We start from the raw sequence: 17,033 nt of genomic DNA, 5'->3' as shown, positions 1-17,033 counted from the left end.
TGTTGAGCCTCTGTGTTTGATTACAAAGCATGGAGTTGACTGCGAAGGCAAAGGAAGCAAGGCTTCAGAGGACAGTTTTGGGCAGTATGAGGGCCGTGGCTCTGGTCCCCGGCCTCCCTGGTGGGATGTGGCACTGAGCTGTGTCTCCCTGGCAGCTGGCAGGCTGGCAGGATCACAGAGACCCAGGGATGAAAGGGGACACAGAGTCACAGAACATACAACACTCTTTGGAGGACTAGAGTGATATTCTGGTTAGCCAACACATTAGCTTGATTATATATGTTGATATATTACATACACATCAGCATTTATTTAAGTTAGTAAATGTTTTAATAACACAGGTGTAGTCTTTGTCTAGTGTTCGCCCCTGTGTTAAAATATCTGTCTGTTATAGAGTGATAGCAGCGTCCAATCCTGTAGTTAGAACTTTGGTGGTGTCTACTGGACACTAATGTCAAGATAACAGGGCCTCTGGTTAGTTAGTGCATATATAGAATATCTGACATAATCTCAGCACACTGCTGGATGATTGTACTTCTTCCACCTCTCTGTCTCAGAGGGTGTGGGCAGCCACACCTCGTCTTTTCACTTGGCAGCAAGCAGATTTCACCAGAAGGCTGTAACGTGTGCCAAGCTTCACATCACCCTTCCCTGACATCCCATACACAGTACAATGACTGAACAGAGGCCTTAGCAGTGAAGGTGGCAGCAGCTTCAGGCCTGTTTATTGTTAGCTTTCTGAAGTCCAAAGAAAATGGTAGATGAACAAGGACGAGTGGATAAACACATGGATGCAACATAAAGAGCTGTTATGTGCACACGGGAGTTTTCACGGGTGCAGGATGTGTCAGCAGTGAGAAGGAGAGTGTCGGCCTTATGCGGAAAACATATGAACAGATCATAGCTACTGTATAGACTGTGTAGGTGCTCTCCAAAATGTTAAATGACACAAAATACTTTCAACTGCCATTTTAACATGAACACTGTTTGGAAGAAGTCAGTGTAGCTAAACAGTTGATCCAGCTATATTGCTATAATAATGCTATAATAATGATCACCTCTGACAGCTGCATTAATGAGTTTTGGAGAAGGTGTCTTTGTTTAGCACATATGATAATATTCATATGATGATTCAGTTGGAGGAGCAGCAGCTCTCTATGGGATTTACAGAAGATGCCGGAGTACTGCTTAAACTATGACAGCAGGGATTTCCAACTGTGCTCCCGTCAATAAATCTGCCGGATGTCCTTCAGGTTTCTGGGATCCATGACCTAAAGTGGGCGTCCAACAAGAGAAAGTTCAACCTGACTCAGGAGCTGCTACTCAGCAATAATCCAGTCTGTTCTCTGCACATCTATCACTATCTGCCTTGGATCGGCAAACCAAACAGGACAGACTACAACAGACAACAGCCCTCCATTCAGGACTTGTACATCAGGAAGTCAGGAAACATCACCGTGGACCGATCACACCCTGGAAACACCCTGTTCCAACTTCTCCCCTCTGGTTGGGCGCTACAGAGCTCAGTATGCCAAACCAATGACAAGAACAGTTTCTAGCCCCATGCCATCACTCTGATGAACAGCTGACATCAGTCACACTGTCTCAATAATCCTGTAACACCAAAACATCCACTTTCTTCTATTAGAGATTATATTTGTACAGTTTAACATGTACGCATCATCATGCACTGTCACTGTCAATATAAATCCTGCACTGTATATAATGTATACAGACATGTAAACATGCACATACTGTACATAACCACCCACGTAATCTAGCACTTTACCCATTCAATGTTGTTTCCTTTTCACTATTTGTATTGTTTACAATCTACAGAAGCACTTGACTTGTATATCGACATGCTTTTTATATATATTAGTACAATGTACAATGAGAGCATGAGAACCTTGTATGTGTCCACACACTTGATAAAGTGGGTGGATGTTGGGCAAAACACACCCAGCAAAACTAGCGTGTAGTGATGTAATTAAACATCAAAATGCTTTTGTAATGCACTCAAAACACATACTGCATAGTGTTACAACATCCAGAACAGGACTAATAGAAAGAACTTGGTTCTATGTCAAAGAAAATATGAAATTTACTTTTGAGAGCTAAATGATGTTAAACATGAGGTTCAGGACGCACCTCAGATCATGGCCCTAACAACTTACACGTGGGCTCCTGCACAATGTTAATTCAGTAGCCCAACTGATCACTTACACATGTACTCTGTTTAGACTGTGCATGTATAGGAGTGTGTTTATGTGTGTGTGTGTGTGTGTGTGTATGTCATCTCTAGCTGCAGAGGTAGGGACAAAGAGAGGGGGATGAGAGAGATTGAGAGTGAGTGAGTAATCCATATGTGTGGTCAGTGAGAGCTGCCTCAGAGGAAGAAGAGCAGAGCCCCCCACAAAAACACTGAGGTAGATTGCCCCCCCCCCCCCCCCCCCCCTTGTTTAAATTCCTCTCATTCTGGCCTCACGGACCCTGGCCACTAGTCGGCTGTCTGCAGGAGAGGGAAGGGGTTGTAAGGGGAGAGCAGTTGGAAGGCGAGAGTGAAATCTAAAGGGTGATGTCAGAGAGAGGGAGGGGGAGGGAGGAGGAGTTGCAGGGAGAGAAGACATTTGGAGGGAAAAGGAGAGGAGGGTGAACAGAGGTAGGTCTGACTGTGTCGATCTGTGTTTCTATTGATTTGCATGGAATAATTACACACACACACACACACACAATTATACTGGTTTCCATTTGGAATGGGGACCACATTTATGATCATTACCTGTGGGGACAATCCTTTCTTAAGGTTCTAGAGGTATGAAAAGAAATAGGCACAATTGCCATTGCTTAGTTAGCTTAAAGACACCTACAATTCTCTGCTTTGATGAAGTAATGACTTGACCATGCTAATCTGGGATTTATAAAAAATTGAGTAAACATGGTTGAAGGGGACTTAATTTAAATATAATTTGTTTAATTTACACAGATTCCCATTTGATTACTGGGGACCGAGCTAGAACAACAAAGTTTATTTCTACATGATATACATCTGTATCAGGTCAATCCACAGATTATTGCATTTCATCTTTCCTCTTAATATCACAAGGTTGAATCACAACAAAAATGGCAGAGCATACACAGTCGCTCCCGTGACATCCCGTACTGTACACTGCTATTTAGCTGTAATGGTGTTGTCCTTAACCAACTAGGTTATGTCTTCTAATAATTTATTTTTCATAGTTAGCAAGATGCTATCCATAGGAATGAGATCAAATACGTGCATACAGACATGGAGTCCAATCACAATAGATAATGCCAATTTGAACATCTTGTGTAGCAGCACCCAGATGCATGCAGAATGCATGATATTATAATACTTTCCATAAAGAAAATTATGGATTTAAGCTGTAAGAACCACTGTTCCAGTGTTTTGGGGTACACAGATTCTTAAGCAGGGGGGATATCATTGGGAATCATACAATTCTACAAGTACTATCCATGCCACGATCACATTACATATATGTAACCTATTCAAGAACCTTTAGACTTTTTTAATGGTGGAAACAGGGTAGATAAATAAGCCTTTAAACTAGAGACACTAGAGAAAACCCATATCTGCCACTCAATAAGTCAAGCCTTTTACTTTCCATTGTAAGTGCTATTCTTTCTTTACATCTCACACAGGTAAATATTTTTTTCTGTAACTACTACTCAGTCACACTCAGCACCCCCCTAATATAACTAGTAGTTATCTCACAGGTTTGTCATAAAACAATGACTTACATTTAGTTCCCAGTAAATATGAATTCCATTAAACTCCAAGAAATCAAACTCATTTAAATTGCACATTTGAACTTTTTAATGAATCCAGGAAGCTCTGTGAAATTGCTTTATGAAACAATCCCCAGAGGCCTGCCCAGTCTCTCTCTCTCTAACATTTCACTCCTGACCACATACTGAAGTAAAAATTGAATGTAGGCAATGCAAAACCTTGCAAGACTGCTTTGCAAAATATATTCAAATATAGGAAATGCATTCAACATGTATTCAACACCTTAAGGACACATGTAAAGTGTTATGCTGAAAATCCGAAGATAAACAAAAACTACAGTACCAGCCTGTTTGTTGGTAATCTCCCTGCATACTATTTACCCTGCACTTTCTTTTTGTAGTCCGCGGTTATAAACATAATATTTCATGTTCTAAAGAGCTTCTGGTTCGGCCCATACACATGCCTACATTGCTGTCTGCTGCCAGGGTGTTCTTTTCAGGGAAACTTTACCTGTAAGTGCGAAGAAAAAGAAATTTGTAAGAAAGAAAGTATGAGGAAGGGTGTGAGCTACAGTCCCTATAAGTTCCAAATCCTGTATCATAGTATGTATATGCCAACATCAACAGTGCAGGTGAAATTCTGAGCATTCAACTAATGGCTGAAATTACATTATCAGTCCAATATCGATTTGTGCTGAAATGAACACTGGGAAAAAGGAAAACAACAGTATTTATCATACACATTATATATCTTCTTATACCAGTTTGGATACTGTGCTTGAGGATTTCAGTTGTGATGCAAGGCTGCCTTATTATGCAACCAAACCAATAAAGTAGAATATGTTTCAAAACCTTCTTGATATCCATAATTCTTGTAAAGTAAGTAAAGTACTACGTGATAATAGCTTCAGCAACGTTAGCCTCTTAAACATAATTTCAATTAATACTGAAATTTACTTTAACTACTTAAATACTTTAGCACTAGCATTGGCATTAACTGTAGATGAACAATTTCCTTTCTCTCTGCTTCCATATTCCTCATCGCTACCCAGAACGTTTTCTGTGGGAGACATACATCTCTAGATTTGAATGCATGCCAACAGACACCAGACTTCAAAGAAAAGAGATCAAATTCGAATACAATATTTCCTTCTGCTCCATCAACCTCTGTCTGCTTGCACACATGTTGAATATGTTGTGGTCCGATGGGGGCCGATTGTCTGTAGTTTGTCAAATACTGAACACACAGTTTCTACTCAAACACTGATGTAAGGTGTAATGTGGGGACGTTGTGAATGTCCCAGAATAGAGTGATATTTTACCAAAAGGAAAATTCCTGTAAAGGTTATGGTCTGTCCTAAATATCCCATTACCATTACCCTTCCAGATGCGTCACATAAAACCGCTTGGCAGTCCTGATTCCCAGTAGATTACCATAATAATGAACTTATTTCCTTCATTTACCTGCGTCAAGGAAAACAAAAGCAACAGACAGAGAGATTCCAGGAGTAAATCTAAAGTGCTAAACATGAATGCACCTGTTGAGTTCTGTGGACTTTCGTGACCATCTGTAAATATTTTACAATAAAACCATTTCAAAATATGAAAACAAGTGTTCTATTTGATGTTATCACTGCATGGAATCATCTCTAGATTTGAATGCATGCAAGAAAACAAGGAGCCAGAAAGGGCCATAAATAAGAAAAATCAAGTAAAACCCACTGAAACTACATATAAAAAGGATAATTCTGCGGCTGTCTTATTAGTAGCTATCTTTATCTGTAGTAGCTGGTGATCTCTTTCACATGTTCAGTAAAAGGAGAAGAGGGACATGATGATTGTCTCTTGATATCAATCCCATGGGCCACCTTTAGGATAAACACAAACACAGCACCTGTAGCGTCACCACTGATGTACTGATGTGTGTGATCAGGACCAGAGGAGTTCCTGCTTTTCTGCTCACTGAGTAAACTTTAGAAGTGCACCGTCGATGCAATTAATGGGGTTTTCCTCTCATTTATTCCCACATAAAGGTTTTTGTTGATCTAATTTGGATTAGATGCTGTATGTTGTACAGACTGTGAATGCCTCTGAGACAAATGTGTGATTTTGGTCTATATAAATAAACTTGACTTGACAACAGTGAAATGCTTTAGCCTTTACTGTGCAGCTCAGACGTGATGTAAAAAGGAGCGATGTTGACGATGTGAGGACAGCTTTGCTTCTCTTTGCTTCCTAATACAAAGATTCAGCTGGTAGCATATGGACCTTTGGCGTATTATGTTATGTTATTATGGGATGCCTACACTACAAATCAAATGAAAAAGTGTGTTAGTTGAAGGAAAAGAAGATTTTACATCTGAGTGCCTTGTGACTTGTCCCTGTATTTCTTAAACTGCTTATTTAGGCCATGTTGTGCATAATGCAAACCCTACAGAATCTGTTTCAGTATGTTGTTCAGTCTTTACAAACCTCAAAGGCTCTTAACCATGAAGAGATTTCATCTGTGCTGCTACTGCTGCTCAGTCAGGACAGAGACAGTATCAACAAGGTCCAGCTGAGACATACACACACACACACACACACACACACACACACACACACACACACACAAAACAGGTCTATGTGTTGATGCTGTTTCTAATCTGTCTGCTTTATCATAGAGAAGGCAACACCTTCTGCTGGGAAGGTCTTTGAGCACAACAGCACACACACACTGAAATATACCTTAAAAGTGAATTATTCAAGGTTTAAAAAAGGAAAACACAGGTTTAAAAAACCAAAAAAACAATTAAAACATAAAAGTATAAAATGAAACAGTTGTCCCTTACAATGTGCTTTGGCTGGACTACACTACGCTACTAATACTACAATTTCAGGGTGGCTCTGAATGGCAGGTACCATATAACATTGAAATGAATGGTCGCCAGCCAGTATTCATGATAACAGTTTATAGAGAGACTGGGTTTCTTTATTGAAAGGGGGAATTCCAAACTAATCTACTAAACTAAAACAAAGAGAATCAAAGCAACCATGTGGTTACATGACCACAAGAAACGTTCTTCCTTTGACACGAACACTCAGCACTAAACAACAACACTTTGGCCACAGGTGGAGAGCAGCTGCTTCCTCACTATCGGTCTCCAAACGCTGGCACAGGGCATTCAAGCAGAAATTGGACTTAACTGGAGGAGGGATGAAGCTTACATTCACCCCTGTGTATAGCTCTCTCTCTCTCTCTCTCTCTCTCTCTCTCTCTCTCCCATGTGGTGTGTATGGCCCCCTGGCTCCTGCAGGACACCATCTCCAGTGCTGGTTTGTGTAACCATGACCACCATCTAACCTGAACCATGTAGTTTAGTTTCAATTCAATTCAATTGTATTCATATAGCGCCAAATCACAACAAAATGTCATCTCATGACACTAACAAAGATAATTGTACTCTTCATAATATGTTTCCTCAACTTAACCTGCCTCTACCATAGAGGAGGCAGAGATATTGTATTATATTATTATTATTATGAATATAGGATTAGTGTATGAAACATTTTGACTGGTTATGTTTTGAACACCTCATCACAGTGTAACATGAAATATATACAAGATCCAATCAGTCCGAAGAGAACTGAATCTGTGTGAAATGTGCTACATGCATGTAGCCCTCAGTGGTTCATTAAGTAATACTATGTCCCACATAACTTTGGTTCACTGTGGCAGTTTCAGGCAAACTGAATGACAACAGATGAACCTTATGGCTGTGATGCTGCTCAGAGATATCCTAAAGAGTTGTCAAAGGTCTTCCATGATGTTCAACAAGCTGTGTGTGTGTGTGTTTGCCAGTAAGCAAGGCAACAATGAACTGTTGAGTGTGGCATGACGACTCTTTCAGAGAAAACAGGGATGGAGTTATTATAGGGCTTTTGTCAGGGCTGGTGTGTGTGCCTGCTCCGGCCACCAGGGGACAGTGTGGCCCAGGCTTCCTGTCAGCTTGTGAAAATAGAAAGTAGGTTGTTGTTGCCAACTGGGCCAGACGTCTGCTGCCTGTGTTTGGTGCTCTGCTGCTGTGCAGTTATGAAATCAGGCCAGCAGGTGATTTATGAGATGCATCTGTTGTAGCTGCCAGGGCTGGAGAATATTCAGATAATAGCATCATCAAACCACCTGACCTGCTGGACATGTAGCCAGAAGGTGTGGAGGCTGAAGCCTGTGACACTCAGTCCTCATGCTGACTTCATAGTAGTTTTGTCTGTGGCTGGAAGCTGCTATGGCAGAACAACAGGCATGGTCCTTCATTCTTTCCACTACCTTTGTCAATTGATTTATTTATTTAATTGGTATTGAGTCGTGTATTCTGTTGAAGCAAGGCACAGTCAGCCGGCCCACATGTAAACGCAACCAAAACACACTGATATCCTGCTCATCCAAGTCATGTCTGAAGGAGGTCTGGGTCCCCTAGAAATGACCGTAATCTGCATCTAACAAACATAACGTTTTGTTATTAATAAACATGTCACTTTTGACTTGAAACGTGAGTCAATATTTAATATAACCATGATCGTTCCCTAACCTTAGGAAATGTTCCTCGTGCTTCAGTTGCATGGATATTGTAGGAAAATTAATTAAACAAACGTTTTTTTCAGATATGTTAAGTATGAACATTTTTGGACTTCTACTGGCAGATAAAGTTGTTTGCTAGAAAGGAGTTGAATGTCCTACATGTTGTCAATGTCAGTTAAGCTGAAGTCAAGTCTCTGCGGAGCATGGCCTGAGCTTCTCCATCTGCCTCATTAGAGCAGAGAAACAGGGGCTTGTTCCCATTAAAGCTGCTAATCTAAATCCTCTTCTTGGCCTTTGTCATGTCAGTATGATGATAAAAGACGGTCTAAGAGCCAGAGTGACCGAGGGGAGGCTCTTGATGCCTGACAGTGAATCTGGGGGAAAACACACACACATTACGGATGGATAACGCTTGTCTTCAGTAATTATGTCTGTAAGAAATATGTCCAAAATGCAAAAGAGAGAGCAATGATGGTTCAAGTAAGAGATGGCATCCAACCAATGTCCCAGGCTGGACTAAATTTTTCAGCTGATGCAGATCCTTTTGGATATGAACCTGGATTGTATGACATGACCTATCAGAAATGGTTATAATAATACATGAATATACTGAGATTATATATAATGACAGATGCTGGTTTACACAACTGATGACTTCTTGAACATTTCTGAAGCCCACCAGTGGTGAAAGGTAATTAAGTGCTTTTACTCAAGTATTGTACTTAAGCACAAATTTGAGGTACTTGTATTTTAGCATTTAGCATTTTCTGCTACTTTACACTTCTACTCCACTACAAATATATTGTTATTGTTACTGCACCACATTGATTTGACAGACATAGCTACTCTATTACTTTTCAGAAGTGTAAAAAATTACATATAAAAAATATTAAGTCCATTCAGGGTGTTTTCCATTCTGCTAATTATGCCTCTTCCCTTCCTCACTCCTCAGCCTCCGGCCCGTGACCCGGAGACTGATGGAAGTCTGCCATCATTGAGCACGTTCCAATCTTTTTTAAATGCGTCTGGCAGAAGATGAAGAGTGAGGGCCCAAAGTACATCCTACACAGAGGTTTTTTTTTGTTGTTTTTTTTACCAGATGGCAACACATATTTGATCACACTGTTTATTGATTGGGCAGCGGTTCAATGATACAGCAAAAGAAACTGTGGAAGCAGCTTTACTGTCACAAACTAATCAAGCTATAGATTTTATTCAAATTAATTATAGACAATTATTTCTCCCTCACTTGTTCTGTTCTGTCGGTTTTTGAGCAGCAGTCATCAGACACCAGGTGTTTATTCTTTTAAATTGTTTATTTCCACACATTTGACAGTTGAGTCACGCGTCACGAGTAGATTTCTGTCTCCTCAAAATGATCATCTGTGTATCCAAAAATAATTTCCTAGTGGTTTACTGTAGAAAGGCTTTTTTTTTTGTTGTTGTGTAATTTGAACACATTCAGTAGAAAACGCAATCCTAAGAATATATAAGCATTTAGTAAAATGATAAAAATTGATAACATGTTCTATACTCTTATCTGAGTGAACAGAAAAAAAGATATCAGAGATATCATAACAGAGGTGTTAGGGTTAAACAGAGGTTTGTTGAAGAGTGTGTGCAAACAGGCATCATGTGACATGCCACCCTGAATGTTCTCCAGTAGCTCGGTGCTCTGGAGCTCCGTGTGAGACTCCAGCTGGACCTATTTGGGACTCTCTGATCTTATCCAGGTAGTGTTGTAAGGATGTCAAACACCAGCTGCTTCCAGACTGCAGCTAATTTGTATAAAAGCACATTCCTCAGTCCTTGACCCTTAGCTTTGTCTTAATCCATCTCCTGCCTGCCAGGAACTAGCTGCCTCCTTCACTATAGCAGCCTCCCCCCCATGTCATCGTGTCTGTACAATCCAGATTCATTTCCTGACCTGAACAACACACTTCATCAGCAGTAGCATCAAGATAGAGCACAGTAGCTCTGGCCTAAATATCAAAATAAAAGCAGTCATTGATCATTATCCCAACAGACTACTTCGACACTGGATTTCCTCCCAAAATGAAAATAGTAGCCCTGAACATATCAAAGATGACCTCAATGGCAGAAAACCCCTGTTGGCTTACTGGTTCTGTCAGTGCTAGATGAGTATATGCTAGAACTTAGACAGTTCCAACTTATCCAGTGTTTTTCTTGCAGGTGTATAAAGGCTAATTTAGGAATTGCTGCCATAAGATACAGTAGCCACAGATCACACCCGGAAGTCCTCCATATCCTCATCAGTAAATGTTTTATTACAACCTGGTCTTATTGCTGAGATCTGAGGATGCGGATAATTTGTTGGGTAAAACTGAGACTCTGAGACCACTTCTTTAGTTCTTTAGTACTTTTTTGCGATTGGTTTTACTGTAGTCTGTTAGCATCTACCTACAGTATGTCCATTTGTTGTGTCCTATGTCGTATCTAACAGCTATAAACAGTAAAGATCCTTTGGAATGTTCTCCTCAAAGATTAAGATCAACACCTTACTGTCTATAGATCCTTGACAAAGAGCAAAAACAGTTTCTTAAGAGTTTGTCCTCTGACCCTGAAACATCTACATTAAAGTAAAATGTCTCACCTGTGGTCTGTGACTGAGGCAACCCAGTTTCACCACGTTGCCCCACCTCTCTTCTGTGTGTCATGTCTGTGCACTGGTAGACTGTCATTGGTTGGCTGATTGTAGGCATAGTCAGCAGCGTGTCTGGCCTCATCTATTGATCAGGCTGGTTGAGTCTTATAGAGCTCAGGGGTGTGCCAGTAGGATCAATAGGCTCACTGGCTGGATCAATGTTCATAACTATCAGTCAGACTCTTACTCTAAAACGTATTTCATAACACGATATGAGTAGTTTTCTGCTCTGTTGGCTGAGTGCAAGACAATCCCTGAGTTATTGTTGGATAATGATTGAAGAGCCTCATAATATCAGGCACGGAGCCACACACTGTACTGTACACTGTCCGGCCAGTCGGCTGTAGGTTGAAGCCATGCAGACGCTGCCAGCTCTCAGCTCTGGATTGTGGCCAGCTCTCTGCTGTACTGAAGGAGCCTTCTAGACAAAAAATGCCACAAACAGATGCTCACCGTGTTGCAGCTTCCACCTCCAACCTCTAACTTTAACACTGGGCTTGACAAGTGATGACACTCGAATGTTACATGTTCTGTTGCATAATGCAGAGTAAGGGGGTTAAAGGCTAATTCTGGTATTTTTAAACCTGGGCCGTATTTTTAAAAAAAATTATTTTCTTTTCTTTACAAATGTTGGTGTTTAAATGAGTAATAGTTGAAATTCAAAAAAAGAATGAAAGGAGGGGAAAAAATAAAAAAAGTCATTATGGTTTGTGGTTTAGTCTCTGATCACTCAAGAAGCCTTTTAACCCCAAGCAGACATATTCTGGCGGCCTCTTTAAGTATAGTACATCATAACAGAACATATCTCTGATGAGGAGCCACACAGAGCGGAGACAGAGTCCAGCTCTATGTGATTAAGTGCAGGCTCTCAGGGTCAGTGTTGACAGGATGACTTGTTAATATGTGAGTCCTGCTGAGCTTTGGGCCCAGGGGCTCCTCCTGGAGCTGCTTTTTATGCTGACCTTAATGCTGACAAATGTGACTGTGGGCCCACGAGGGATCATATATGAGCTATTCACTATAATGTGTGTTGAGGAGAGTGTTTTTTTTTTGTCTATGAGAAGACGGTTGACAAACCAGAAGAATGTAGATCACATGTCAAAATATATGTTTTTACTAACTATTAGCTAATATGCTATTTAATGCTAAATATATTTTTACTTTCTTACCGACAGTTCAACTGGCAAACAGACACAATGCTATCCAGTGCCGATATATTCATGTTACATTATCCACACATTAATGGAAATACAGAAGCTAGCACACTGCTACAATTGACTGTGAATTCAATCAGGATACCTAAGCTGAAGTAGGCACAATTAGTAATCTTTAAAGCGCTTTCAACATTTCAAAACAATATAACAAACTATTAACAGCACTGTGTTCCTTTATAAAACGCATAGTTTCAGTCCTTGATTGTGATTGGCTGAGCTGCGTTCAAAGCTGTCTATAAAGCGTTGCAGGGATGATGTATTTTTGTACGCCAACCCAGAAGTTAGCATCGGCCTGATTCCCTCGACATAAAGCTAATGGGATTTTTCCACGGGATTTTTGATTATTGCAGAAAATAAAGTCTGTGGCAAACAAAAGTTTATGATGCCCACACGTTTTGTTTAGCAAAATAATCTTCACCAATGAACACCACTTTTATGATTTTTGAAGCGTAAATTGAATCGCCAGAAGTAAAAAGCTAACGTTATAAAGGAACTACATGAAGACGTTAATGTCTGCAACAACCACTGTTGTCTCATTTAGCCACTTGTTAGCAACCGCCTTTTTTAAGACACGTAAAAGCTTGTGTATTTTGTGTCGTAGAGCAAAATGTTGAAATCTCTTCAGCTTGTGTTAACCACCGACCTTATTCCAGGCATCTAACCAAAAACCCATTCAAAAAACCCATTGACTTCCAGACGAGGGAAACGGAAGTGTAAAAATGCCAATTAATTTCCGGGTTTTAGGACTCATTCCTTCAGCACTCTTTAAACACACACCTGTGACCACATTACATGAGCATTAATTCAATTTATTACTGCGCCAAACAAATTGTTTTCGAAATGTCAGATTTCGTAGCGAACTTTGATTTACGATCCACAAGTGATGGAAAGAGATGGACAGGATAGAGGACGAAGATAAAAAATAAAGGAGACACGCTGAAATGAATGAGAGAGAAATGGAAGGAAGTCGGACCGTTGAACAGACTATGTAGTCCTTTCACTATTTTCAGACCTGGTGTGCTGAGAAAGATCTGGCTATTGATTTTAAAAGTAACCCCAAAATGGAGCTAAACCCATCAGTTTTATGCCACTCCGAAAAAAAGGAAAGGTGAACCCTAGTTTCAGCAGTTATTTTGGCCTACGCACGGGGCTGAACTGGTAGGCCACATTATTGATCCACTGATCAGCTAATCCTGGTGTCTGTGTGAAAGATTGAGTTTATCACAAGCAACATTTTCATTGGAATAGTGAAAAAAATTTGTAGAGGACACAACAAAACATCCCACCACCAAGCGTTAACAGAGGCAGACTTTCAGAAACTGTTGTTTAAAAAGTCGAACGCTAGAAAGTCGACATTGAGTTAATACGTTTTTTAATCACGTATACGTGATTAAAAAAAGATCAGAGGTTAAGATCAGAGAAAGACTGTAGCTAAAAGTAACCATCACTGAATTGGACACAGGAACCAAACTTTCAGTCAGACCATGATAACAAACTGGTTTCCTTCTTCCTCTCTTCATCTGCAAGTCAAGTACTGTCATTTTTCCTACTGACCTTCATGGTAGAGCAAAGCACCCATCCCCCAACTCCATGTCTACAGCTGGTTCACTCCTCAGCCAAAGGAGGAGATGCTCGTTCCTGTGGAGCACTGGCCAGTTCTCTGTGACTCTGGACAGATGTGTTCTCACACAGTAGCTCAGACCACTTTCTCTTTAAGCCCTGTCCTTTATGTGAAAACCAAGAGATGAATGAGAGACACTGAGGCCCTGCTCAGACCTGGTATTAACATCCGTCTTGAGTGATCCAGTCAGTGGCGTGTGGTCCATTAAGGCGTAATTCCAATTGTGAAATATATATTTGAATGAAAAATCGTTAATGTTATTGTTGTGTTGTGTGTGTATACACATTTAAGTTGTTACTCTCACATAAATCATACATTATAACAGAAACGTGCAATGACTAATAAAAAAAGTGCTGCCTACAGAGCGACAGCGGTATGTGTGTAATACTGTATGTTCGGCTTTCCCTGGTGGCTCCTGATTGGATTGGAGCACCAGAAAATTTTCCGCCCAAGAAATGTTGCCAAATTGGACGATTTTCCACCTATTTAGGAGGCTGTAGGGTGGTTTTGTGTCAGAAAAATTAGCTTGGATGGGTTGCCAAAACTTTATTTGTCATGGTGCGGACGTTTTTCTTATTTTTGTTCATTTTTATATTGATTGATTGATTATTTTCTGGTTAATAATTACGTTTTTTAACCAAACTGGCAACACTGCCCAAGTAGCTAGAGGAAGTACTGAAACGGAGTGGAGGATACCGACAGACAGACGGACAGAACACGTCACGTAGCAAGAATAAACAAAGCTTTAGCTAGCCTGCTTGCTTTTTGTGGTTGTAAATTGTCTGTGTGTGTGTGTGTGTGTGTATGTCAAACTCCGACACAGACAACAGAGGACAGAAGCAGCGCGCCTGTAAATGACACCAAAACGTGGTAGAGAGTCTCAGCGTAGTTTTTGTTTTTTTTACGTGACAGTATGGCGGATAGCATGCCAAGATTTAGTAGCCCCACCTAGTGGAAAAGCCACGCCATGCCACAGGATTCAATCACAAGTGGACTCTAATAACATGTGTGAATGCACCCAAGACGCATTGAGGACGCATTGAGATCCGACTGCTCAGACCACATTTGTAGGCTGATTTACAGAGTTTCCTGGTCAACAGATAGCTTTACTTGTTGTTAACAGCTGCTGTTAGTTAGTTAGTTAGCCATACAGCTAGCGCCTCTCTGCCCAGACTGTGAGCTCAGAGCACCGTCTATTGTTTTTCCAACCTAATTCATGTCTCATTTGTGGTCTGATAAACAGTAAATCAATTCATCAAATTCAGGTCAAAAACAACATTGTATTTGGTGTTTGTAAATGGAAATTGTGTACATGTTTATTTGCATATAGAGCGGGAAGGGAGATCCGACCACTCGAGACGCATGTTAATGGCAGGTATGCACAGACTTACTTGGAACTGTCCTCTTGTGATCGGGTCACCCAGGACTCGTGTTAATACCAGGTCTGAACAGGACCTGATACACAGTCAATGAGAGAGAGAGAGAGGACAGCGAACGAGTTAAAGACAGAGAGAGAGAGAGAGAGAGGGACCACGACAGAGATAGAGCTTATATCTACTGAGGGGACTGAATAAGCTGAGTGTTGCAATTCTCTGCCAGAAGGCAGTGAGAGAGAGAGAGAGAGAGAGAGGGAGAGGAGGGGGATAAAGAGACAGAGGAGAGGGAGGGTGAGACAGGTGGGGAAACAAGCAGAGAGAGAGAGAGAGAGGCATGCAGTCTGAAGGAGAGAGAAGAGGACAGTGGTGTGTATCTCCCTCCTCTCCTCCGTCTCTCCAGCTGCTCTCCTCCTCTCGTACATGACGGATCCAGGGGAGGATGCTGAAGTTCCGTGTGGACAGGAGAGTCAGGTAGGTGGAGGGGGAAAGGAGGAAGTGACACGCGGGGCTGGAGTTAGGGCAAGACGAGGAAGAGGAAGAGAGGAGGAGGGGAGGTTGATAGAGGAGTGGACAGCCAGGAGCTTGGAGGTCAGAGATGACTGCAATGCAGTGCCAGCAGGAAACACAGGGAAAGCATAAGTCCTGCTGTGTCTGTCTGTATGTATGTATGGTATTTGTGTACATTGATGATGAATAATGAGTACAGTGTGTTGGTTAGTGTGTGTGTGTGTGTGTATGTGTGTGTGTGTGTGTGTGTGTGTGTGAACCACGTGTCTGTGTGTGGTGTGTGTGTGTTGTACAGTGCTGCAGTGCTAAATCAGGAGCAGGAATTTAAAGATGTTTGACTCTTCTGTTTGACTTTACTACACATCAGCTGTCCTCCAGCGTCCTGTAACAGGACTGTAGTGCCTCTGTCCTTTCACATTGTGTTGATGCAGCATTAGTTTCTGTAGTTAGCACTTTTATCTGAGTCCACCTTAACTACAACGCTCACACGTCAGGCTGAACAATCTGAGGAAAACAATACACATCTACATCTACAATATTATAATATATAATACAATATTGCAAATAAATTGCGATTGAGCGTGAACTTTTATTCTTGACCTGTTAAACAAAGGAACTTCTTACCTACCCACTTACAAGCTGTCTCCAGAGCTTTCAACCACATCTCACGGCCTTCCTCAGCAGGTGGAGTTTGCTCAGACCCGGTTCGGGTCACTCACCCGCCACTAGCCAACCGACTCCTGAATGACTCTTTGGTTCTTTATCCCACCCCCCTCCAGCCTCAGCTGTGAGATCTGTCCGAGCGGCGAGTTCGCTATGTTCCCCAAGCTTTCTTAGCATCTTCAGTCAAATGAATGAACACAAACCAATGCCACAGTCACATAAACACAAGCAAAATAGCCACATATATATTGTACATTAATTGTACTTATAACAGTCATTCTGAGTAGGAACCCACAGAAAGGCTCCTTCAACTGAAAAAGACTTAGTTAAAAGACTAAAACTTAGCTGCTCCGACAGGATGGTGAGAGATAATATGTTTTTACATATACATTATTTTGTTTTCTTTGACATCCAAAACCAAACAACACATCGATGGCCGAAGAGCAAAACCTCCTATCTGAAAAATGCACTTTTTTGAGAAACCAAAAAAAACTTGTTGTTTTCTTGCAGAATGCTATTTGTTAAGGATACCCAATACATAATACGCTGTTTTGGGACTATATTACTATATTATGTGTTAACAACACCGACTAGGTATTAGTATATCATTCAACTCTACTCGCCCTCCTCACAACTTTTATACGTTAAAAGACGAACT

The 17,033-nt window shown here is 41.0% G+C and overlaps 1 protein-coding gene across 1 annotated transcript in view; it reads left to right on the top strand.

Moving 5' to 3' along the window:
• Positions 1-15,644: 15,644 nt before the first annotated feature.
• Positions 15,645-17,033, top strand: part of plekha6 (pleckstrin homology domain containing, family A member 6) — a 56,005-nt gene continuing 54,616 nt past the window's right edge. The window contains exon 1 of the mRNA XM_070902305.1: positions 15,645-15,676. Coding sequence (XP_070758406.1) covers positions 15,645-15,676 — 32 coding nt within the window. The remainder of the gene's footprint in view (positions 15,677-17,033) is intronic.

Source organism: Enoplosus armatus, chromosome 3 (genome assembly GCF_043641665.1).
Source record: "Enoplosus armatus isolate fEnoArm2 chromosome 3, fEnoArm2.hap1, whole genome shotgun sequence".
Classification (NCBI taxonomy): domain Eukaryota; kingdom Metazoa; phylum Chordata; class Actinopteri; order Centrarchiformes; family Enoplosidae; genus Enoplosus; species Enoplosus armatus.
Note: the sequence above shows the minus strand (reverse complement) of the source record. Positions and strands in the feature narration are given on the sequence as shown.